At 53.5% G+C, this 23,559-nt stretch overlaps 3 protein-coding genes across 11 annotated transcripts in view; 1 reads left to right on the top strand and 2 right to left on the bottom strand.

The window, feature by feature from the left end:
- ALG1 (ALG1 chitobiosyldiphosphodolichol beta-mannosyltransferase) overlaps window positions 1-1,799 on the bottom strand; it is a 50,741-nt gene extending 48,942 nt beyond the window's left edge. Inside the window, exon 1 of the mRNA XM_063699979.1 lies at window positions 1,683-1,799. The gene's annotated coding sequence lies outside the window, so the exon portion shown is untranslated. The remainder of the gene's footprint in view (window positions 1-1,682) is intronic.
- On the top strand, window positions 1,790-10,917 carry NAGPA (N-acetylglucosamine-1-phosphodiester alpha-N-acetylglucosaminidase). 6 transcript variants are annotated; one of them, XM_004057143.5, is made up of 10 exons: window positions 1,790-1,915; window positions 2,038-2,493; window positions 3,888-4,027; window positions 5,289-5,397; window positions 6,776-6,904; window positions 7,606-7,811; window positions 7,898-7,945; window positions 8,406-8,507; window positions 8,588-8,651; window positions 10,104-10,917. In XM_004057143.5, exons 1-10 carry the CDS (start codon window positions 1,830-1,832, stop codon window positions 10,309-10,311), a joined length of 1,548 nt encoding a protein of 515 aa, XP_004057191.3. In that variant the 5' UTR covers window positions 1,790-1,829; the 3' UTR covers window positions 10,312-10,917. The 6 variants fall into 6 exon arrangements, 5 of the variants coding, with proteins under 5 accessions (XP_004057191.3, XP_055221190.2, XP_055221189.2 ...); XM_055365214.2 differs by having other exon boundaries at window positions 1,810-1,915; window positions 10,188-10,917; XM_055365215.2 differs by lacking the exon at window positions 8,406-8,507 and having other exon boundaries at window positions 1,809-1,915.
- Window positions 10,918-16,624: 5,707 nt separating this feature from the next.
- SEC14L5 (SEC14 like lipid binding 5) overlaps window positions 16,625-23,559 on the bottom strand; it is an 81,957-nt gene continuing 75,022 nt past the window's right edge. For all 4 annotated transcript variants that reach the window (XM_055365207.2, XM_031002578.3, XM_055365208.2 and 1 more), the window contains one exon: window positions 16,625-20,921. In XM_055365207.2, coding sequence (XP_055221182.2) covers window positions 20,813-20,921 — 109 coding nt within the window. In that variant the 3' untranslated portion in view covers window positions 16,625-20,812. The remainder of the gene's footprint in view (window positions 20,922-23,559) is intronic.

Raw genomic sequence — 23,559 nt, 5'->3', positions numbered from 1 at the left:
GTTGGGGAAAATTCCGACCTCAGAAGTGGCCTGCCTGAAAAGTCACAGCAACCGGCAAAAATAAAGCAACCTGGGAAAAAACTCAGGCTGGACCTGCACAGAGATAAGCAGACAGGGTCCAGCGCAGAAGCCCTTTGTTCTTTGCATAATTAGCAGGCTCCCGGGAAAAAGTTTCCTCTCCTTTTCAGGCATATACACAGTGGGCTCCATGGAAACCGGCACAGGGAGGAGGGGGCCTTATCTAAAACAAACCCACAGTTACACAAACAAGAGAAGCAGCGATTTGCACTTGCCTAGAGACATACCCACAGCTGCATAACATAAGGGGAGCTGCACAGGCAGCTTTACTGGTAAGAAGTTACTCAGTTACCAGGAAGACAGCAGTGTCCTATAAAAGTTTTCTGCGGCCAGGCACAGTGGCTCACGCCTGTAATCCCAGCACTTTGGGAAGCTGAAGGAGGCGGATCACCTGAGGTCAGGAGTTTGAAACCAGCCTGGCCAACATGGTAAAATTTCGTCTCTACCCAAAATACAAAAATTAGCAGGGCGCGGTGACGTGTGCCTGTAATCCCAGCTACTCGGGAGGCTGAGGCAGGAGAATCATTTGAACCCAGGAGGCAGAGGTTGTTGAGGTTGCAGTGAGCCAAGATCGCACCATTGTACTCCAGCCTGGGCGACAAGAGCAAAACTCTGTCTTAAAAAAAAAAAAAAAAAGCTTTTTGCATTCAGCTGTAACCCGACAATCCACTCGGACTCCCCTCTCCACTTTGGAGAGCTTTCTTCTTTCCCTTATTAAACGTTCGCTCCAACCCCACCCTTGTGTCCACGCTCCTTAGTTTTCTTGGAGGTAGGACAAAGAACCCTGGGACTAGTTCAGACAAGGAGAAACTGCTATATTAAGGTGCATTGGCAAGACTGCAACAGTATCAAGCTAACTAGACTTGCCGTGGCTCCTGTAATGGCCCATGCACTGCAGTGGCACCAAGACACCACCCAACCCTGGACACTGCACTGGGAGAGGAGGCCTGAAGAGAAGAATCCTCTCAAAGGAAGCTTGAAGTACATGCTACAAAATAAACTGGCTTCTATACTCAGAGCCAGCTTCATGGGCTCACTCAGAAGGTCCCTGGCTTGCTGCAACCATTTGCTCTGACCATCTTGAAATTCTTAATAGTTTTCTGGGTTTTTTAGCAAGCGTCCCCACGTTTTCATTTTGCATTGAGTCACACAAATTATGTAGCTGGGCTGTCTTCAAAAATGTCAAGGTAGTAAAAGACAAAAGGCTGAGGAGCCTTCCAGATTAAGAGATCAAAGAGACATGACAACTAAAAGCAACTCCTGGATTACAGGGTCAGGGGCGGACAAAAAGGAAAGGAAAAAAAAAGACATTAGAGGGACAATTGAAGGTTAGCTGTGGATGAGATCACAGAAATGTCAATGGGAGTTGTCCTAACGATATTTGCCCTGTGGTTAAGAAAATGCCCTTGTTCTTAGGAGATGCATAGCGAGGTATGGGGTAAAGGATCATGACATCTGCAATTTGGTTGCAATTGGTTCAGGAAAAAAAAAACAAAGTACAAATGATTGAGTAAATCAGGCAAGCCTAAACTGCTAAACATGAATAACAGTTCTACGAGGGTTCTTTATGCTCTCCTTGCAACTTCCTGTAGGTTTGAGATTACCTGGAGATAAAAAGTTACCATCACCAGCATCGCCCGCCAGCCCGCCAGCCGAAAAGAGCGCAGGTAATTCAGTCCGAGCTGAAAGCGGCCACCCTGGGACTTGAGTCACGTGAGGCGAGCCCACATGACCCGAGGCCCCGGTCCAATATGGCGACCTCCACGGGTCGCTGGCTTCTCCTCCGGCTTGCACTATTCGGCTTCCTCTGGGAAGCGTCCGGCGGCCTCGACTCGGGGTGAGTGCAGCTCCTGGGGCAAGCCTGGTTCGGGGGGTCCCCCCTGTCCTCCGAGCTCACGAGGACAGCCCCCCGAGCTCACGAGGACAGCCCCCCGAGCTCACGGCCGCCCGTCCCCGCAGGGCCTCCCGCGACGACGACTTGCTACTGCCCTATCCACGCGCGCGCGCGCGCCTCTCCCGGGACTGCACACGGGTGCGCGCCGGCAGCCGCGAGCACGAGAGTTGGCCTCCGCCTCCAGCGACCCCCGGCGCCGGCGGTCTGGCCGTGCGCACCTTCGTGTCGCACTTCAGGGACCGCGCGGTGGCCGGCCACCTGACGCGGGCCGTTGAGCCCCTGCGCACCTTCTCGGTGCTGGAGCCCGGTGGGCCCGGCGGCTGCGCGGCGAGACGACGCGCCACCGTGGAGGAGACGGCGCGGGCGGCCGACTGCCGTGTCGCCCAGAACGGCGGCTTCTTCCGCATGAACTCGGGCGAGTGCCTGGGGAACGTGGTGAGCGACGAGCGGCGGGTGAGCAGCTCCGGGGGGCTGCAGAACGCGCAGTTCGGGATCCGCCGCGACGGGACCCTGGTCACCGGGTGAGGAGGCAGGGAGCCCCGTGCTGTCGAGGGCAGAGGGCCTGAGATTTGGGTTGTAGCCGTGCCTGCGTGTTCAAGTCACTTAACCAAGCTGAGCCCCTGTTTCCTCATCTGCAGAATGGGGATGGGAATCGCTTCCTTGCAGAGTTTATTCATCATCCAGTATCATTGAGCACTTGCTTGTATCAGGCAATGTGCTGCGCCCCGGTGAGATAGCCGTGAACAACACAGTCTTTGCCTTAACAGCCCTCCCCCATTACTAGAAAAATCAACAAAAGCCGGGTAAATAGCTAACATACATTCTGATTGCTGTGTGTGCAGCAAAGCAACCAACGGGGTGAACCCGTTGTAAATAGTGTTGATTTTAGGGAGGGTGATCTGGAACAGGCCTCTCCGAGGTGACCTTTGAGTGGAAACTCGAAGATGAATCACTAAGGGAGCCAAGGTCAGAACTGGAGGAAGAGCGTTTCAGTCCAAAGGAACCCCAAGCACAAAGGCTCAGAGGCTCAGGGGGGCTTGTGTGTATGAGGGACTGAAAAAGGAGTGGGGTGTCAGAAACATCAACTCATCAAGACTGATGATTTTTTTTTTTTTTTTTTGAGACAGAGTCTTGCTCTGTTGCCCAGGATGGAGTGCAGTGGCTTGATACCGGCTCACTGCAACCTCTGCCTCCCGGGTTCAAGGGATTCTCCTGCCTCAGCCTCTGGAGTAGCTGGGACTACGGACGTGTGCCACCACGCCCGGCTAATTTTTGTATTTTTAGTAGAGACGGGATTGAGGGGGAGCGGGGGAGTGGGTTCACCATATTGGCCCGGCTGGTCTCGAACTCCTGACCTCAAGTGATCCACCCACCTCAGCCTCCCAAAGTGCTGGGATGACAGGTGTGAGCCACCACGCCCTGGCAAGATTGATGATTTGAATTATTTAAAATTATCTTAAAAATTATTTGAGTCTCAAAAAAAAATTATTTGTTGATGATAAAGCTTGTTCTGATCCTGAGTGGGACTAGGTGGGAGAGAGCAGTGGAGAAACAAGGAAGCCAATGAAGGGCCGTAACAGGGATCAAGTGGTAGTTGGGCTGGGTATGGCCTGGGGATTGAGGGCCATAGATGGATTTGAGCTCTGTTGGGGGATGGTCATTTCTGTTAATTGAAACTTAGACTGTTTGCAAAGGCTCGTGGGGATCGTATTGTCAGAACCCTGTCCAGCTTCAGCTCTGACAACAGGGAGATTCCTAGGGCTGTTAAGTTGTCTCAGCTACACTCAGGCCCCAGGAGGTTCCTGGGGCATGAGGGGGAATCTAGCAGCCAGGTTGGGACGGCCAGGGAGAAAGAGCCTGACTATCTGCAGTTGCCCCTGCTGGTGAGTGAGCTTCCCACCTTCCCCGGATCCAGGTACCTGCCTGAGGAGGAGGTGCTGGACACTGAGAACCCATTTGTGCAGCTGCTGAGTGGGGTCGTGTGGCTGATTCGTAATGGAAGCATCTACATCAACGAGAGCCAAGCCACAGAGTGTGACGAGACACAGGAGACAGGTTGGATGGGGAGGCTGTTGGCAACAGCCCTCTCGAGAACCAGGACCAGTGGGCTGGGCGGAGCTGTTCTTAAGTCTTTCAACAAGTATTGAGCAGCTACTTTGTGCCCAGCACTATTCTGGGTACTGGGGATTCATGGGGATGAAGATAGGCTTATATTGAATATATAGGACAAAAAATAGTTATAGAATATGCTGAAAAGAATTGGTAAGTGCTCAGAAACAAAAATAAAGTTAGGGGAAAGGGGAGAGATGGGGACCGGAACTGTGGGTACAGGAAGAGAAAAGTGAAGAGAAAAAAATCTTCTTGGACCTGCAACATTGGCGTGGCCCAGGAGCTTGTTCCAAAGCCCCACACCCTCAGACCTGCAGAATCAGAGGCAAGACCCAAGAGTCTATGTTTTAACGGGCCTCCATGGTGACTCTGACCGACACTCAAGGTTGACAACCACTGGGATGCGGAATACTGGGATGGGGACAGGATACCATGACCATTTTAGAGTGGGCAGTAAGCTAGGTGTGGTGGCTAACACCTATAATCCCAGCACTTTGGGAGGCCGAGGCGGGAGGATCGGTTGAGCCCAGGAGTTCAAGACCTGCCTGGGCAACATAGTGAGACCTATCTCTACAAAAAAAAAATACAAAAATTAGCCAGGCATGGTGGTGTGTGCCTGTAGTCCCAGCTACTTGGGAGGCTGAAGCATGAGAATTGCTTGAACCTGGGAGGCGGAGGTTGCAGTGAGCTGAGATCACGCCACTGCACTCCAGCCCGGGCAACAGACGAGACTCTTTGTCTCAAAAAAAAAAAAAAAAAAAAAAAAAGAGTGGGCAGTCAAGGAAGGCCTCACTGAGGAGGTGATCTGACAAAGCAGCAAGCTAGAGAAAAGCACAGTTCCCAGCCAGAGGGAACAGGAAGTGCAAAGTGGCTGCAGGGTGGTGAGGGGACACCCAGGAGCTGAGGCAGGAGGAGGAAGAGGCTGGGGAGGGCATGCTGGCTCTTTGGATTTTGTTCTAAGAACAGGGGAAACCATTAGAGGGTCTTCACCTGGAGGCTGGCATAGCTTGGTTTACCTGTAAGAAGAGACCCCCCGGCTGCCCTGGGGAGACTGGGATGTGCAGAGGGGAGGCAGGGAGACGAGCAAGGAGGCTGCTGTGCTTCCCAGGGAGGTACCAGGTAGCTCAGACCAGTGGGAAGTGGAGTTAGGCAAGAAGCAGGAGGCCTCCCAAGGGGCCGGTGATCAGCCAGGCTGCTTTTCCTTCAGGTTCCTTTAGCAAATTTGTGAATGTGATATCAGCCAGGACGGCCATTGGCCACGACCGGAAAGGGCAGCTGGTGCTCTTTCATGCAGACGGCCAAACGGAGCAGCGTGGGTGAGTCCTGGGAGCTGAGGCCCCCCGGCCGGGGCTCAGTCCTGCTAGGAGGAACGTTGACCCAATGACAGCCACCCTCTGACTCTACCTGCTTTCTGGAATGTTGACACCTATCTGTACCCCCTCCCAGGGCCCCCTCACCTTCCCACAGGATGAGGGTCCTGAGATCTTTGCCGATTCCAAGAACTCATCATCTTCAGCTTTAGGCCTCACCTTTCCTGAACCCTAGATAGGATACAAGGAAATGGTCACAAAGTGAGCAGGGAGAAGATCTTGGTTCCAATCCCAGCTTAGCCATCGATGACTTGTCTACCCACCTATGCTGTAGACAAGTCCCTCAGCCTCCCTGAGCTGCATTTCTAGCCCCTGTAAAGAGAGTGTTTTGGTTTGCTCTGGTTGCATAACCAGCACAAATTTAGCAACACTCAGCAGGGAATGTTCTTTTGTTTGTTTGTTTCTTTGAGACAGGGTCTTACGCCGTCGCCCAGGCCAGAGTGCAGTGGTGCAATCTCAGCTCACTGCAACCTCTACCTCTCAGGTTCAGGTGATCCTCCCACCTTAGCCTCCCAGGTAAATGGGATTACGGGCACCCGCCACCACACCCGGCTAATTTTTGTATTTTTAGTAGAGATGGGGTTTCATCATGTTGGCCAGGCTGGTCTCGAACTCCTGACCTCAGGTGATCCATCTACCTCGGCCTTCCAAAGTGCTGGAATTACAGGCATGAGTCACCGCACCTGGCTAATTTTTGTATTTTTAGTAGACACAGCGTTTCATCATGTTGGCCAGGCTGGTCAACTTGGAATGTTCTATGTTCAGGGTGTCCCATGGACAAAACCAAGATGCTGGTTAGGCAGGGCTCTTCTCTTATCTGGAAAGAATCCTCTTGTTTAGGTTGTTGGAAGAATCCACGTCGCCTCCTCAGTTGTGGGACTGAGGTCTTGGTTTCCCTGCTGGCCGCCATCTGGGGCCTCAGCTCCTTCAAGCTGCCCAGGTTCCTTCCCATGTGTGTCCTCTCCCCCAGTTGTCCAGCCACCCTCTCATCCCCCTCGTATTTCAAATCTCACTTCCTATTCTGTCACCAGCCAGAGAAGGTTCTCTGTGTTGAACAGCTCCTGTGATTCCAGTGGCCGCACCCAGATCCTCCAGGCCGTTTCCCCTCCCTTAAGGATTCCTATGCCATGTAACAGCACAGGCACGGGTGTGATCTCACGTGTTCACAGCTTCCGGGGGCTAGGATGAGACATGCTTGGGGGCGGGGGCCACTTAGAAATGTGCCTGCACTGTGGGCGTGATGCTGTGCGCTGCGGAAGGAAAAGGAGTTAAATGAGAAATGATGGTGGGCGCTGAGCCTGAGCAACACCGCTTTGTGCCGCAGCATCAACCTGTGGGAAATGGCGGAGTTCCTGCTGAAACAGGATGTGGTCAACGCCATCAACCTGGATGGGGGTGGCTCTGCCACCTTCGTGCTCAACGGGACCTTGGCCAGTTACCCGTCAGATCACTGGTAAGCACGTGAGAGCCGCCTGCGTGAGGGCTGAAGTCCGGGTCTGCCCCAGCCTGTCTCATTCAGCCAATATTGAGTGCCTGCTATGTGCCAGGCCCCGGGGGTTCAAGAGAGCAGAAATTGCTGCAGTCCCTCCCCCAGGATGCCAGTACTACCCAGGCCTAGGAGCATGGTCAGTTGGTCAGCAAAGACCTCCCTGAGGATGACAGAATAAGAACTGAGATCTGAAGGAGGTGGTAGCTGGGTGGGGGTGGGAGAGCTTTCCGGGCAGAGGGCACCACATGTGAAAGGCCCAGGGCTGGGAGGGATTGTAGGGAGCGGAGGAACCTATAAGACTAGAAAGGGCTGGGCATAGGGGCTCACGCCTGGAATCCCAGTGCTTTGGGAGGCCGAGGTGGGAGGTTCGCTTGGGCCCAGGAGTTTAAGACCAGTGTGGGCAACATAGTGAGACCCCGTCTTTATGAAAAAATAAAAAAATAATTAGGCAGGCGTGATGGTGCACACCTTATGGTTACAGCTGCTCAGGAGGCTCGGGTGGAAGGATTGCAATACCTCATCTCAAAAATAGATAGATAGACGCCATCTTCTAGGTAGGTAGGTAGACAGGTGAGAATGGAGAGAGGGGTGGTTGGGGGCAGCCTGGAGGGAGTTGAGGGGCCGTCTGGGGGTGTCCTCTCCTCACACATCACATCCCTCTACAGCCAGGACAACATGTGGCGCTGTCCCCGCCAAGTGTCCACCGTGGTGTGTGTACACGAACCCCGCTGCCAGCCGCCTGACTGCCACGGCCACGGAACCTGCGTGGACGGGCACTGCCAATGCACCGGGCACTTCTGGCGGGGTCCCGGCTGTGATGAGCTGGACTGTGGCCCCTCTAACTGCAGCCAGCACGGACTGTGCACGGAGAGTGAGTGGGGGTTCTGGGGAGGGGGCTCTGCCCAGCCCTGCCTTGCCCTAGGCCCTCACCTGGCCTCCCCGGTCTTGTCTCGGCAGCCGGCTGCCGCTGTGATGCCGGATGGACCGGGTCCAACTGCAGTGAAGGTAGGAGCCGCCACGCCACTAGCGGATGGGGAGACGGTGGCCCCGGCAGCCCCCACTGCTCCTCTGCTGCTTCTGTCTCCACCTTCTAGTCTGGGAAATGCTTGCCTCTTGTCTTCTGCCCCGGCCTCACCTGCAGATCACTGCGTGATTCCCCTGTGGCTGCCACGGCCCATTCCACAAAGGGCTCGGCTAAAACAAGGGTCCCCGGGCTCTGACTCCAGGGCCCACCTCAAATCCGGAACGGTCTCATCTTGAGATCCTAACTGAAGTGCCTCTGTAGAGATTCCGCTTCCAAATAAGGTCACGTTCAGGGGCTAGTCCAGGGAGGGCAGGGGGTGTTTCACCTTTAGCCCGGCTCTGTACACGTGGGCCAGGGCAGGTATCCTGTCCTGTCGAGAAAGGCTCTGACACTGGGGGCCCCAACCTCTCCCTCCTCCCTCCTCCCATCTCCTTTCCATAGAGTGTCCCCTTGGCTGGCATGGGCCGGGCTGCCAGAGGCCTTGTAAGTGTGAGCACCATTGTCCCTGCGACCCCAAGACTGGCAATTGCAGCGTCTCCGGAGGTACCTACCCCTCCAAGGGGAGGGGGTATGGGCAGACGCTCCTGCTCCGGCCCCTTCAGCTTGTCTCTGGTATGTTACAGTAAAGCAGTGTCTCCAGCCACCTGAAGCCACCCTGAGGGCGGGCGAACTCTCCTTTTTCACCAGGTAGGTGCTTCTGTGGGAGCTAGGGCCAGGGCGGGAGGAATCCCCCTTCTCTCCCGCACCCTTCCCCTGTGAGGTCCATCTCTGCCCTTGTCCCCTGCCAGCTCCCTGCCTTAGAGGAAGCAGGACCAGCTCTCCCCACTGTCTGCTTTGGGGACCCTGGAGCAGAGCCCAGGGCCTTCGAGTGCCCAGCGTCTGTTGTCAGCATCCCCCCCTGGAGCTCAGAATGCAAACTGGGCTAGATGAGATCCCAGGGTGGGGGCAGGAGGTTTCCTCATTCTGTCACCCAGGCGGTAGTGCCGTGGTACAATCAGCTCACTGCGATCCTCCCGCCTCAGCTTCCCAAGTAGCTAGGACGACAGGCACATGCCCCCATGCCCGGCTAATTTTATTCCTTACTGTTTTTTAGAGATAGGATCTCACTATTTTGCACAGACGAGGTGCACAGTCCTGGGCTCAAGTGATCCTCCCACCTTGGCCTCCCAGCCTCCATGCCCAGCATCCAGCTGTGTTTTATTTGGCTTACATAATTTTTAAAAAGTTAAAATATATCAGCAGCATCTAAAAATCAGTAACATTCACATTTTTTTAAACTTTTTTTTTTTTTTTGAGGCGGGGTCTCACTCTGTTGCCTAGGCTGGAGTGCAGTGGTGCGATCTCAGCTCACCACAACCTCCGCCTCCTGGGTTCAGGCAATTCTCCTGCCTCAGTCTCCTGAGTAGCTGGGATTACAGGTGCCCGGCTAATTTTCATATTTTTAGTAGAGACAGGATTTCGCCATGTTGGCCAGGCTGGTCTTGAACTCCTGACCTCAAGTGATACGCCCGCCTAAGCCTCACAAAGTGCTGGGATTGCAGGCATGAGCACCACGCCCAGCCTTAAAAACTTTTTTAATGGCTTCTCTTAAAATATCAGGCCAGGCGTGGTGGCTCACGCCTGTAATCCTAGCACTTTGGGAGGCCGAGGCAGGTGGATCACTTGAGGTGAAGAGTTCAAGAACAGCCTGGCCAACATGGTGAAACCTGGTCTCTACTGAAAATACGAAAATTAGCCGGGCGTGGTGATTCGAGCCTGTAGTCTCAGCTATTCGGGAGTCCGAGGCAGGGGAATCGTTTGAAGCCAGGAGGCGGAGATTGCAGTGAGCTGAGATCATGCCACTGCACTCCAGCCTGGATGACAGGGCAAGACTCTGTCTCAAAAAAAAAAAAAAAATCAGGAGATGGGGCAGCACGGACCTGCATTGTACGTCATGACTGCCTCTGCTGTTCCCTGCACATGTCTTAAATGTTGCCCCATCCCCACCTAGTCCATTTTGCTCATAACATTCCCTGTGTGGTCCCTGGAGGCACCTGATTTAGTGCTATCTATGCCGGGTAGAGGGAAGCCCCTCCAGTGCTACCCAAGCCCTGAGCCCACCCAGCAGTCCCCCACTTGGGGCTTCTCTCCTGTCTGCAGGACCGCCTGGCTAGCCCTCACCCTGGCGCTGGCCTTCCTCCTGCTGATCAGCACTGCAGCAAACCTGTCCTTGCTCCTGTCCAGAGCAGAGAGGAACCGGCACCTGCATGGGGACTATGCATACCACCCGCTGCAGGAGATGAACGGGGAGCCTCTGGCCGCAGAGAAGGAGCAGCCAGGGGGCGCCCACAACCCCTTCAAGGACTGAAGCCTCAAGCTGCCTGGGGTGGCACATCGCGAAAGCTTGTTTCCCCACGGTCTGGCTTCTGCAGGGGAAATTTCAAGGCCACTGGCATGTACCATCTGGGTGTCCTCAGCCCCTGTGGGGCAGCCAAGTTCCTGATAGCACTTGTGCCTCAGCCCCTCACCTGGCCACCTGCCAGGGCACCTGCAACCCTAGCAATACCATGCTCGCTGGAGAGGCTCAGCCGCCTGCTTCCCGCCTGCCTGTGTCTGCTGCCGAGAAGCCTGTGCCCCCGGGAGGGCTGCCGCACTGCCAAAGAGTCTCCCTCCTCCTGGGGAAGGGGCTGCCAACGGACCAGACTCAGTGACCACATCATGACAGAACAGCACATCCTGGCCAGCACCCCTGGCTGGAGTGGGTTAAAGGGACGAGTCTGCCTTCCTGGCTGTGACACGACCTCTTTTCTAGAGACCTCTTCACTGGATTTGCCAACTAGAATTCGATTTCCTGTCACAGGAAGCTCCTTGGAAGAAGGGATGGGGGGATGAAATCATGTTTACAGACCTATTTTGTCATCCTGCTGCCAAGAAGTTTTTTTAATCACTTGAATAAATTGATATAATAAAAGGAGCCACCAGGTGGTGTGTGGATTCTGAATCATGGACTTAGGTCACTGCTGGGGCTTAGCAGGTGTGGCTTATCCTGAAACAGAAGTCACAACGGCATCCTGGAGCCAAGTCCTGTTCCCTGCTTGTTTAATCCAGTGCTTATCAAACTTTAATATGCCACAGGTCACGAGGAGATCTTGTTAAAATGCAGATTTGGGCCTGGGGTGAGGCCAGCAATTCTGCGTTTCCAACAAGCTCGCTGACGATGCTGATGCTTCAGGTCCCCAGACCACACTTCTTGTCTTAGAAACAGGGTCTCGCTCTGTTGCCCAGGCTGGAGTGCAGCGGTGCGATCTCAGTTCACTGCAACCTCCACCTTCCGGGTTCAAGCGATTCTCCTGCCTCAGCCTCCTGAGTAACTGGGATTACAGGCTCCCACCACCATGCCTGTTTTGTATTTTTAGTAGAGACGGGGTTTTGCCATGTTGGCCAGGCTAGTCTCGAACTCCTGACCTCAGGTGATCCGCCCACCTCAGCCTCCCAAAGTGCTGGGATTACAGGCGTGAGCCACTGCACCCCCACCCTTATTTATTTTAAAATCTCTTGACTTTTAAACATGGGTAACTAATTTAAATTCTATAAAAATACTGTGAGGAAAAACTAAGCCCTGGTCATTCAAATTATGGTCAGGGGCCAGGCACAGTGGCTCAAACCTGTAATCTCAGCACTTTGGGAGCCCAAGGCAGGAGGTTGACTTGAGGCCAGGAGCTTGAGACCAGCCTGGGCAACACAGTGACACCCCTTCTCTGCAAAAAAAATTTTAAAAATTAGCTGGGCATGGTGGCATGTGCCTATAGTCCCAGCTACTTGAGGGACTGAGGTGGGAGAATCACTTGAGCCCAGGAGGTCAAAGTTGCAGTGAGCCAAGATCGTGCCATTGCACTCCAGCCAGGGCAACAGAGCGAGACCCTGTTTCTAAGACAAGAAAAAAAAGTCCAGAGATTGACAAAAATTCCAGCTTGCTGGTTTCTCTTTAAAGATCTGGCAGCTCTGGTGGGCGCCTGCACAAGTCACCAGGCCAGCCCAGATTCAGGGAGAAGGGAAACGGGCTCTGCCTCTTTAAAAGGAGCTGCAAAGTCAGGCGCCTTAGAGTCATTCAGATGTATTCCTAAGAGCAGTTCCCAAGCCTGGCTGCAGATCCTGGAATCTACAGGGATCACTCTCAGTCTGACGCCATGGCCACGATGATGGCCATGATGGCCATCCTGAAATGACCCTTGGCCTGAGAACCATGACCTCTGAGGGGACATCTCTGTTGTGCTGGCGGCTAAGTTGGAAAAGTGACAGTCCTGTGCACTGGAATCCAGGCCCAGAGGCAGCAGTACCTGAAGAGGGCCTGTCACAGCAAAATTAGAGGGGTCCCAGGTCAGGTGACTCAAACATGCCGAGTGATGTGAGTCCTGTGGCCCCTGGAATTTTTTTTTTTTTTTTTGAGACAATCTCACTCTGTTCCCCAGGCTGGAGTGCAATGGTGCAACCTCAGCTCACTGCAAGCTCTGCCTCCCGGGTTCAAGCGTTTCTCATGCCTCAGCCTCCCAAGTAGCTGGGATTTCAGGCATGCACCACCATGCCTGGCTAATTTTTGTACTTTTAGTAGAGGCGGGGTTTCACTATGTTGGCCAGGCTGGTCTCGAACCCTTGGCCTAAAGTGATCCACCTGCCTGGGCCTCCCAAAGTGCTGGGATTACAGGTATGAGCTGCCGCACCCAGCCTGTAATTTCTTTTTAATTTGTCATCGTGTTATTGATTTTCTTTGCCTGCCCGACATCCAGTCTCTCTTCTAGCAACAGCCCTGTCTTAGGCTAGGATTCCCCAGATGCAGAAACTAAGACAAGGAGGTGAGAGCAAGTACTTTACTGGGGAGGCAGCCCCAGGAAGCACTGGTAGAGGACAGGGAGGGAAGGCAGCCTGTGCAGGGTGCAGGAGTGAGCAGGTCTATACTGTAGGCAACAGGGGCTCAATCCTGCTGGGGGCCTCTGGGACGGTTGGTAGAACAGGTCTCGGTTGCACCACACAAGGGCGAGGAAGCTGGGGTATTTATCAGCCAACAGCCATTCATCATTGGTTGAGGGCCGCTCCTGGGGGTTGACTCCCTGGCAGTGCCAGTCTGCCCTACCCAGAGACCGAGTGCCCTGGCAACCACAGGGAGCTGTGGGAAAGCTGCAACATCTTGCGACCTGAAGCCTTCCATGGTAATGAGAGTGCCCGGGGAGGTGGCCACTTCTGCCTCCTGCTCCATGTCCTATCTAAGGTCTGCCGTCCAAAATCTAAATGCCTGAGCCCCAAAATGTGCCTCTCCTGTAACAGTACAAGTATCACACGTTTTGGGTTGCCGGAGACCCCAAAACCCAGGAGCCCTGGCTGTGAGCCTCTAGCGTGTTGCTATCAGGGTAGTACCTCTCCCCCATTCTCCATCTACGTGGTTTGGGGGACACTGTCTTCTCACCCCAAGTTGCAGGTGGGCCTGAGAGATTGGTCCAGAGTTAGGCACCTGCCCCGGGTCAGCCAGTCAGAGCCCATCGTGGAACTTCTGCTGCAGCTGGAAGAAGAAACTCTCTCTGCTGGGACTGTCTAACTTCCAAAGTTAGACACAAGGAGGGCCACAAGGTGGGCCAAGGTGGGCCACAAGGAGGAGGAACGGAAACCAACTCTTCTCCAGTGTGGAGAAGACCTGATCAGAACCAAGAGATGGAGCGGGTGAGCCAGTGTGGAAAACGACTAGACTGAGGGTGTTGGGGTGGGGGGGTGGGGGACATGACTTGAATGCCTGGATCCAGCTATACCTGAAGCCAGCAAGATCATTCTTGGACTTCCGAATTACATGAACCCATAAATTCCCATTTTTTGCTTGAGGCAATTTGTATTGGGTTTTGGGGTCTCCGGCAACCCAAAACGTGTGACACTTGTATTGTTACAGGAGAGGCACATTTTGGGACTCAGGCATTTAGATTTTGGACGGCAGACCTTAGACAGGACATGGAGCAGGAGGCAGAAGTGTCTGAGATTCCAGTACCTACCTATGGTGCTGGTGGGGACACAAATATACAAGAGCTAAAGTCATCAAACTGCAGGCAAGCCGGCTGGGGATTCATGTGCTCCGATCCCAGCAGCGTAAGGGTCCCCTCCCCCACCCATAGTAGTGACTCAAGACCCCCAGGCACAGGCACGGGGGTCTTGGACTGCACACTGAAGTCTCTGCAGCTCAACTGGGAACCCTGAGAGTTCCACATGCTGGGCCATCGCCATGGTGACACGTCTCAGCTTCTGGGGTGCTCTGCACAGAACTTTAGTATTCGGAAAGACCCCAGAAAGGTTCCCATCCTGGCGTCAATGGGTGGGCTTTCAGGGACTCTTTGGGGCCCCAAAACAAATGAAATTCATGTGTATGTCCTGAGTTTTCATGGGATTCTCCAAGGAGTCTGTGTCCGGAAAAAAAAAAATCCTGGCTCAGAGGTTTCAAATTGTGCTTTTTGCCAGCTTGGGCAACATGGCCCCGCCGCTACAAAAAAATACAAGAATTAGGCATGGTGGCACACACCTGTGGTTCCAGCTACTTGGGGCTGAGGTGGGAGGGTGGCTTGAGCCAGGCAGGTTGAGGCTACAGTGAACCATGATCATGCCACCGCACTCCAGCCTGGGTGACAGAGTGAGACCCTGTCTCAAAAAAAAATGTGACTTTTGGGGATCCGCATTCCTCCAAAATGCCTTGTTGGGGGCTGGGCACTAAGGGAGGCAGGGAAGTGAGAGGGAGAAGTTGGTAGCCACAGCCTCTGACATCCCTGGAGGCCCTGGGCTCCCTTCCTCCCAGGCCCTACCCCAGCTCCCACTGCAGCTGCTTGCATCCAACCTGGCTCCGCAGAGGTCCCAGGGGTCTGCGCCCCAAGAACTGATCCCAGAGGCAGCCTCTGGGCCACAGGGAGCCCTGGGCATGTTTTGCTCGCTCTGGGTCCAGGCCCCAGGAGGCCTCCAAGGGAAGCGCTGTGGCTGAGACAGGCATCAGCAGGGCCCCACAGCTCAGGCCTGATCCCAGCTCCCGCCCACCCTCCGGAGCTCCATCTTCCCCCACAGGGCTGTTCTTTCTCAATACCCGCCGCACCCACGAGTCAGCTGGCTGTTCCTTTGAAACCCGCCACCCACAGTTCCAGAGAAATCCACGGAAGAGTCACCGCCCATGAACACACGCAAGTGCAAGCCGCCTCCTCTCCCCTGACGAGCTGTGCTGGGCAGGGCTGGGGAGCAGAAGCTGGGTGGACAGATGGCCCTCGTGCCATCACACAAAACACCACACCTGCTCTGCTCTCACAAATGACAACCCCAGCCACCAGCTCCAAAACGACGAAGACTTTTCAGAGTCCCAGGATCTGTGTGGCAGCCAGCTCCACTCTCCGTGCCCCAAGAGAGCTCACGGGAAGGACAGGTGGCACCCTGGACAGGGCTCATGACACCCTTCTGACGTCAGGACTGTGGCTGTTTTGGGATGCACCTCTCCAGGACACCAGGTCTGGCACTTTGGTAAAACCCCAGGGGGAGGGCAGGGCAGCCCAGGAGAGATGGGCACCAGGGATTTTCATATCTGTTTAATGCAGATATAACTGTGTATCTGGTTAGCTATTGTATGCATACATAATAAGTTGAGTAGCATGCCCCAAAATTCATGTCCATCCGGAAACTTAAAATGTGACCTCGCTTGGAAATAAGATCTTTGCAAGTGGAATTAGTTAAGGACCTCAAGACGTTATACTGGACTTAGGATGGGCCCTAAATCCAATGACTGGCATCCCTACAAGAAGAGGAGACACAGAGAGAGAGGAAGGCCATATGATGACGGAGGCAGAGACTGGAGTGATGCAACCACAAGCCACGAGGTGCCACTAGACGCTGGAGGAGGCAAGGAAGGGTCCCCCCCTACAGCCTTCAGAAGGAGCAGGGCCCTACCTCCATGTTGATTCCGGACTTCCAGCCTCCAGAACATTCCTGTTGTTGTTGTTTTGAGACGGAGTCTCACTCTATCGCCCAGGCTGGAGTGCAGTGACATAATCTCGGCTCACTGCAAGCTCCACCTCCTGGGTTCATGCCATTCTCCTGCCTCAGCCTCCCGAGTAGCTGGGACTACAGGCGCCCGCCACCACGCCCAGCTAATTTTTTGTATTTTTTAGTAGAGACGGGGTTTCACCATGTTAGCCAGGATGGTCTCAATCTCCTGACCTTGTGATCCACCAGCCTCGGCCTCCCAAAGTGCTGGGATTACAGGCGTGAGCCACTGTGCCCGGCCTATTTCTGCTTTATATATAAAAATTGTGATCCTCCCTCACACGGCCCAATAACCAATCTTGAGAACCTTAACTAATTACACCTGCAAAAACCTTCATTTCCAAATGAGGTCACATTCTAAGGTTCTAGGTGGACATGAATTTGGGGACATGCTATCCAATCCATTACATATGTATACAATATATATGATACACAATTATACCCGCATTAAACAGATATGCAGCCCCTTGGGGGTGATATCACCCCTGTTTCAAATGCTCTAAAGCAAGGGTGTCCAATCTTTTGGCTGCCCTGGACCACATTGGAACAAGAAGAATTGTCTTGGGCCACACATAAAATACACTAATCATAGCTGATGAGCTGAAAAAACAAAGAAAACACACACAAAAAAAACCCTCAGTGTTTTAAGAAAGTTTACGAACTCGTGTTGGAGCACATTCAAAGCAGTCCGGGGCCGCGTGCAGCCTGCAGGCCACAGGCTGAACAAGCTCGCTCTAAAAGTCTTTTAAACAACAGCTGGAAAATTCTTGAACGAGCCCACGGGAAACCTCCAGGGTTTTAGGAAGCTGATGATGCAAGTTTATCCAAATGGAAAACATTTAATGCTGCTGGTTGGAGCAAATGATCAGGCAAACAAAAAAAAAAAACCCATCGTGTTTCACTGGCTCAAAGAGACTTTGTTGAAAAGAATTATACTATTCTCATTGGACAATAAATTTTACAGCAGGGAGGGGGAATTCCAGAGAGTGCAGGGTAGAAAAAAAGAGTCTCAAACTCTCCATATTTCAACCTCTGGGAAAAAACATTTTCTAACTGCCAAGGGAAATACCACTCAGAATACACTCCCTCAGATGGGTGGACTTACCCAGAAAACACAAGCAGCTTCTTTCTTCTGTTTTTGAGACAGGGTCTTGCTTTGTCACCCAGGATGAGGTACAGGGGTGAGATCATGGCTCACTCCAGCCTTGACCCCAAGCAATCCTTCTGCCTCAGCCTCCCGAGCAGCTGAGACTATAGGCGCGCACCACCACGCCTGGCTCATTTTTTAATTTTTTGTAGAGACAGGGTCTCACTATGTTACCCAGGCTGGTCTTGGACTCCTGCACTCAAGCGATCAGCCGGCCTCAGCCTCCCAAAGTGCTGGGATTATAGGCATGAGCCACCACGCCCCGCCCACACAAGCAGTTTCTAAAAGAGAAAGACTGCACACCCAACTCAGAGGGCAATAATTCTTGACACCTACTTTTCTCTGGGTGCAATAATGAAAAACAGGGATAGGCGACCTCAGGAAGAAAACGAGTCTTTGGATGAGAAGCATTAAGTAATCAGAATGACCACTGACATTAATGGAGCGCTTTCTGTGTTCTGGGAGCTGTGCTGAAAGCTTTACAGCTACTCCCTCATTTTGTCCCACTACAACCTATTGAGGTAGGCACTGCTATCCTCACTTTACAGATGAGGAAACTGAGGCACAGAGAGGTTAAGTCACCTGGTCAAGGTTACACAGCTAGTGAAAGGAAGGCTGGGGTTTGAGTCCTGGCCTAAATTCAAGGCCCAGGTGCCCAAACACCAACAGTAATGCTGCTTGTGGGTTGCTTCTGTCCTGGTCACAATGGATTAATGAACTAATGATGCAAGAAGCTCAAGCCAAGGCACTTCCAGCCTTTGTGGCTCAGGGGAAATTGAAAAGCCAAAAGCTTGGCAATCCCTTCCTTGGATTATTTTTAATTCCAGGCCTCCCAAAGGCAAGAAGAATGACCTTGATAATGCTTCCAGGTGGGTCCCTGAGACCTCCACATGGGAGGAGAGCCGGCCGTAGCAGATGCCACCATGGATACCTGCTGGTTCTGTGGTCCAGCTTCTCTTGTCCATTGGGGGACTGGCCCTCCCCAATCCTGCTTCTGCTTCTGCAGGGAATGTCAATCACAGGACCCTAGTTCCTTGCCAGTGTGGCCCACAGGAACAAGCATGTGACTCGAGCTGGGCCAATCAGAGCCTTCCATGAGATTTGAGATGGAAAAGCGTCTCTTAGAGTGTGAATCCTGAAGTTATAGGCTTGGGGCTGCTGGCAGCCATCTTTCCCGCCAGGTGGAAGAAAGAATGAGGTCAGCATGCAAAGAGATGCAGAGTCAAGAGGCCTGGGTGCAGTTGAGAGGCCTGAGGACATTAAGCTCCTGGATCCAGCCATACCTGAAGCAGCACCCACCTTCAGCCATCCCCAGTACAGGACCCAGGGAATTCGCTTTGTTGCTTAAGCCAGTTTGGGCTGGTTTTCCCTAGGGAGAGAGCACTCTCAGGAGCAGAACTGAAATGGCCTGAGGTTCCTCACCCCCACTGTTAACGGTGGACAGCTGATAGCAGACCCCCCTCCCCCCACCCGCCTCTGGAACAGGCAGTTCCAGCTTCCTCCCGTAAAAGGCTTCTGTGTCCTTCTCTGGGGCTAGACAATAAATGTATGAAGACTGCCAGGGCAGCTTATCCCAGCATACTTGTAGGATAACACCTAGTTTTTAAGAGAAAAGCTAGAAATTCACTTAAAGATAGTTGAAAATACTGCAAGTTGCTCTCAGCAATAAATGCCTGGTGATATGGGAGCAATTAGTTTTGAGAACGTCTCCTTCCAATCAGTCGGTCTCTTATGCACACATGTGCACACACACCTTGACCCAGAGTGCAAAGCAATCTATTTTGTTCAGATACCTGAGAAGCGGACAGAGAGCCAACAGGAAGGTGGGCAAGGCTCTCTCCCAGCAGGAAGAAGGATGTATCTGAAAAAATGACACTTTCTCTCTTCCTTGGGTTTGGGGTTGAGGCTGGCGTAGATATAAGTCTCCTGGCCCTGCATTGCTGAGCCTGCATAAAGATGCTTCTTGTGGCCACAAAACCACCCCTTGGCTCAGTTACTGCAGCAGAGATAAGCCCCAACTCTAAGCAAGGCCAGGAGACAAGGGTACCAGCCACTGCTGACAGAGCCATGTCAGTGCGGCTCCTGCCACGCAGGTCATGAGGATGTGTAATGTGGGCTGGGCGCAAGTCGATGGGGTAGGGACTGGCGTGGCCGCATCCAGGGGTGCAGAGGTGTTGTCTTCATGCAACAATAGTGACCCCATTCTGCTGGTGCTCCCAAATGCCTAAGGGAAGCCAGAAATCCTGATTTCGATGCGAAATGCCTCAATTTTTAAACCATTCTAAAGGCAAAAAAGCAACACTAAAAGCAGGCCAGATCAGGCTTCAAGTTGGTGACCCCTGACTGGCTGCCTTTTGGGGAGTCCAGGAAAGGAAAGGAGAAATGTCCTCAGGCCCTAAGGAGACCCAAGACACTCCCGTGTAGTCACTAGGGAAACTCATGTCAATATTGAACCTAGTTCCAGAGTCATATCTGCCCCAGGGCAGACACAGCAGCCTCCACTCGCGGGGGGAGTCGAGACTCCATGTTGAGACCCTGGATCTAGCCTTACCTGAAGCAAGCCCTCCTGGACTGGGCAGTTCTATGCACCCATGAATGATCACGCTTTTGTGTTGAAGCACCTGGGCATGGGTCTCTGTGGCTTACAACCAAAAACAGTCATAATTAAACCGTTCCCTAGGAGAGAAAGGCATCTCCAGTGGGTATACAGACAGCCTCAGTCACCCCATCGCTGCCTGGAACTTAGCAGAAACCCAGGGCTCTCCCACCCTCTCCAATCAGGGATGGTCAGGGTTAGGCCATGCTGGCCAAGTGCAGGGGACATGGATTTTCAGTTCAGGATGTGCTGTTCCCCACAAAGAGCAGCACCTGTAACTCACTTAACTGCTCACCAAGCACATCTTGATACTGCATAACAGAACGTTATGCAATCAGATGCCAAGGTAAACACCCTTCATTTCTGCCTCCCCAGCATCCTTCCCCCTTCTTCTTAGGGGGGACCCCAGTACTCCTCGAGGCACCCACTAGTGCTTTTGAGAGCAGGTGGTTGGTTCCAGAGATGTGCATGTGATCCAGGCTGGCCAATCACTGTACCTCACTGCAACCCTGGATCACAGTGATTGGTCCAGATTGGGCATGACCCTGCTGGCCAATCAGCATTCTCCAGTGTGCCTGGCAACTGTGATTGGTTCAGGAATTGACCTGGCAATCACCCCCCTTCCAGGCTAAGACTCAGCTCTGGGAAGTGGGCTGGAGCCTTTGGGAGGAAGAGGCTCTCTTATGCAGGCGAGCTGCGGGGAGGAGAAGGGCACCTAATAGTGATGGTCCCCTGCATGGCGAAAGCAGAGCAAGAGGTGGACAGAGAGGAGATGGGCCTGGCTGACGTCGCTAAGCCCGGATGTCCCAAAGGTGTGGTATGGTAGACACCTTGGCCTTGGCTTGGTCTTCCTTACACGAAGCTGGAAGGAGATGGTTCTGTCCTTGCAATTTCAAGAGCCCTGACACCACGCACAGGCCAGTTCTAGATCCCTGCCATCCGCTCCAGACACCCCAACTTGAGCAGCATCTAGGCCTGGGGCTCCAGCCCACATGGTCCCAGGCCCTGCAGTTAGCTGGCTTCTCATTCTGGACATTTCTGGACACTGGAGGCGAGCGGGCGGCCCTGAAACACTGGGCCCGGCTATCTGGAGACCAGGGAGCTGCTATGAGACTGGCCGGAGGAGGACGAGGTGGCGGCGCTGAGCTGGGAGAAGCCGCTGGTGCAGGATTCCAGGCTGGACATGGAGCCCCTGGGGAGGAAGGGCGTGGCACACGTTACCCTCTCGCAGTGACAAGGTCCTTGGGCTGACACACAGCAGTGGAAAAGCTGTTGATGCTGCAAATCAGGCCCCAGGGCCCCGGGCCGATGCAGAGGGAAAAGCAAGTGACACCATGAAGAGGAAAGCACTACCGAATTCCCCACACTCCCATCTCCCCAGATGGAGCCCAGCCTGCCACAGACCCATCAGGGGCTCCCCTGGCCTGAGGCCCTTGCATGGCCCTAAGGCCGCCACAGCCCAGGGAGTCCCCGGCCCTGTCTCCAGTCTCACTCCCTCCTTACTCTTTGCACTCAAATTCCATGGTCCTCCTCCTAGCTCTTGCAGTGGCCTTCGCGTGTGCTGAGCCTGAGGCAGAAGCCCATTCTCTCCTTCCCCAGCTGTCTGGTTAACTCCTACTCCAAACCTCAGGGCAGCGCCATCCTCGAGAACTTTCTTTTCTTGTATAGAGACGGGGCTCTCACTATGCTGCCCAGGCTGGTCTCAAACTCCTGGGATCAAGAGATCCTCATGCCTCGGCTTCCCAAAGCACTTGGATTACAGGCGTGAGGCACCATGCCCAGCCTCCAAGAACTTTCTGCGATGAACATGCTGTACACCTGCACAGTCCAACACACCAGCCACTGGCCACGTGGGCTGCTCATCACTTGAAATGTGGCCCATGTGACTGAGGCACTGAATTGTTCCTTTTATTTCATTCTCCTTGCTAAGTTAAATTGCTGCAGGTGACTAGCAGCGACCGGATAGGACAGTGCAGCTTTAGGGCCTTGCTACTCAAAGCATGGTCTGGGAACTGGCAGCACCAGCAGTGCCCGGAGCTTGTTAGAGATGCAGAACCTCGCCAGGTGCCATGGCTCACGCCTGTCATCCCAGCACTTTGAAAGGCTGAGGTAGGGGGATCGCTTGAGGCCAGGAGTTTGAGACCAGCCTGGGCAAAATAGTGAGACCCCATCTCTACAAAAAAATTTAAAAGTGGCCAGGCACAGTGGCTCATGCCTGTAATCCCAGCCCTTTGGGAGGCCGAAGTGGGTGGATTGCTTGAGGCCAGGAGTTCGACACCAGCCTGGCTAACATGGCGAAACCCGTCTCCACTAAAAATATAAAAATTAGCCAGGGGTGGTGGTACGCACCTGTAATCCCAGCTACTCAGGAGGCTGAGGCATGAGGATTGCTTGAACCCAGGAGGCGGAGGTTGCAGCGAGTAGATATCGTGCCACTGTACTCCAGCCTGGGTGACAGAGTGAAACCCTGTCTCCAAAAAAAAAAAAAAAAAAAAAAAAAAAGCCATGCAAGGTAGTGCATGCCTATAGTGCCAGCTACTTGGGAAGCTGAGGTTGGAGGATTGCTTGAGCCCGGGAGTTCAAGGCTACAGTAAGCTAGGATTGCACCACTGCACTCCAGCCTGGGTAACAGAGCAAGACTCTGTCTCCAAAAATAAATAAATAAAAAGACCCCCTGGTGACTTGTGTGACCACCACACTACTTAGATCTCACTCCAATGTCATGTTCCATATTCCTTTCCCCACCCCCTCTCCCAACCTTAGGCCAGGCCCGTCCTGTGCTCTGGCAAGGCTCTAGGTTACGTCCCTGAGCACCTCCTGGCTGGGTGGCTGATACGGTTTGGCTCTATGGCCCAAGTAAATCTCATCTCAAATTGTAATCCCCACGTGTTGAGGGAGGGACCTGGTGGGAGGTGATTGGATCATGGGGGCAGTTTCCCCCACGGTGTTCTCGCGATAGTGAATGAGTTCTCGTGAGGTCTGATGGTGTAAAAGTGTGTGGCTTCCTCTGCTCTCTCTCTCTCCTGACCCTTTGCCTTCCGCCATGATAGTAAGTTTCCTGAGGCTTCCCCAGTCATGCAGAACCGTGAGTCAATTAAACCTCCTTTCTTTATAAATTACCCAGTCTCAGGTAGTTTTTTTTTTTTTCCTTTTTCTTTATGAGACAGAGTCTCGCTGTGTCGCCAAGGCTGAAGTGCAGTGGCGCGATCTCAGCTCACTGCAATCTCCACCTCCTGGGTTCAAGGCATTCTCCTGCTTCAGCCTCCTGAGTAGCTGGGATTATAGGCATGCGCCACCACACCCGGCTAATTTTTGTATTTTTAGTAAAGACGGGGTTTCGCCATGTTGGCTAGGCTAGTCTCAAACTCTTGACCACAGGTGATCCACCCACCTCGGCTTCCCAAAGTGCTGGGATTACAGGCGTGAGCCACCACACCCAGCCTCAGGTAGTTCTTTCTCGCAGTGTGGAAACGGACTAACACAGTGGCCTTGGCCATGGCATCCATCACTGCCCATAGTTATACTTGGGTGTGAGCCTTTGGTCTCTGCTTCATGATGGCAGACCCTATCTGTGTGGTCCCCCCACGATCCGAGCCACCACCTGCCCCCTGAGGGCAACCAGGAAACAGCCTTTGAACTGATTTTCTCATGAGGCTACAAGAGGACAGGGCAGTAAGGTCCTCTCATGGTGACCACCCTTGACAGGTTGGTGTGCAGCGTCTGGCCCAGCCCGCCCCTCTGGCCTCCACATGCCTGGCCTCAGAATCAGCCCTCCCAGAGAAAACCTTCCAATGCCTGTGTCTATTCCTGTGTCCCCCTGGGCCTCAGCC

Source organism: Gorilla gorilla, chromosome 18 (genome assembly GCF_029281585.2).
Source record: "Gorilla gorilla gorilla isolate KB3781 chromosome 18, NHGRI_mGorGor1-v2.1_pri, whole genome shotgun sequence".
In the NCBI taxonomy this organism is placed as follows: domain Eukaryota; kingdom Metazoa; phylum Chordata; class Mammalia; order Primates; family Hominidae; genus Gorilla; species Gorilla gorilla.
The sequence above is the reverse complement of the archived record's forward strand: the minus strand, read 5'-3'. Positions and strand labels throughout refer to the sequence as shown.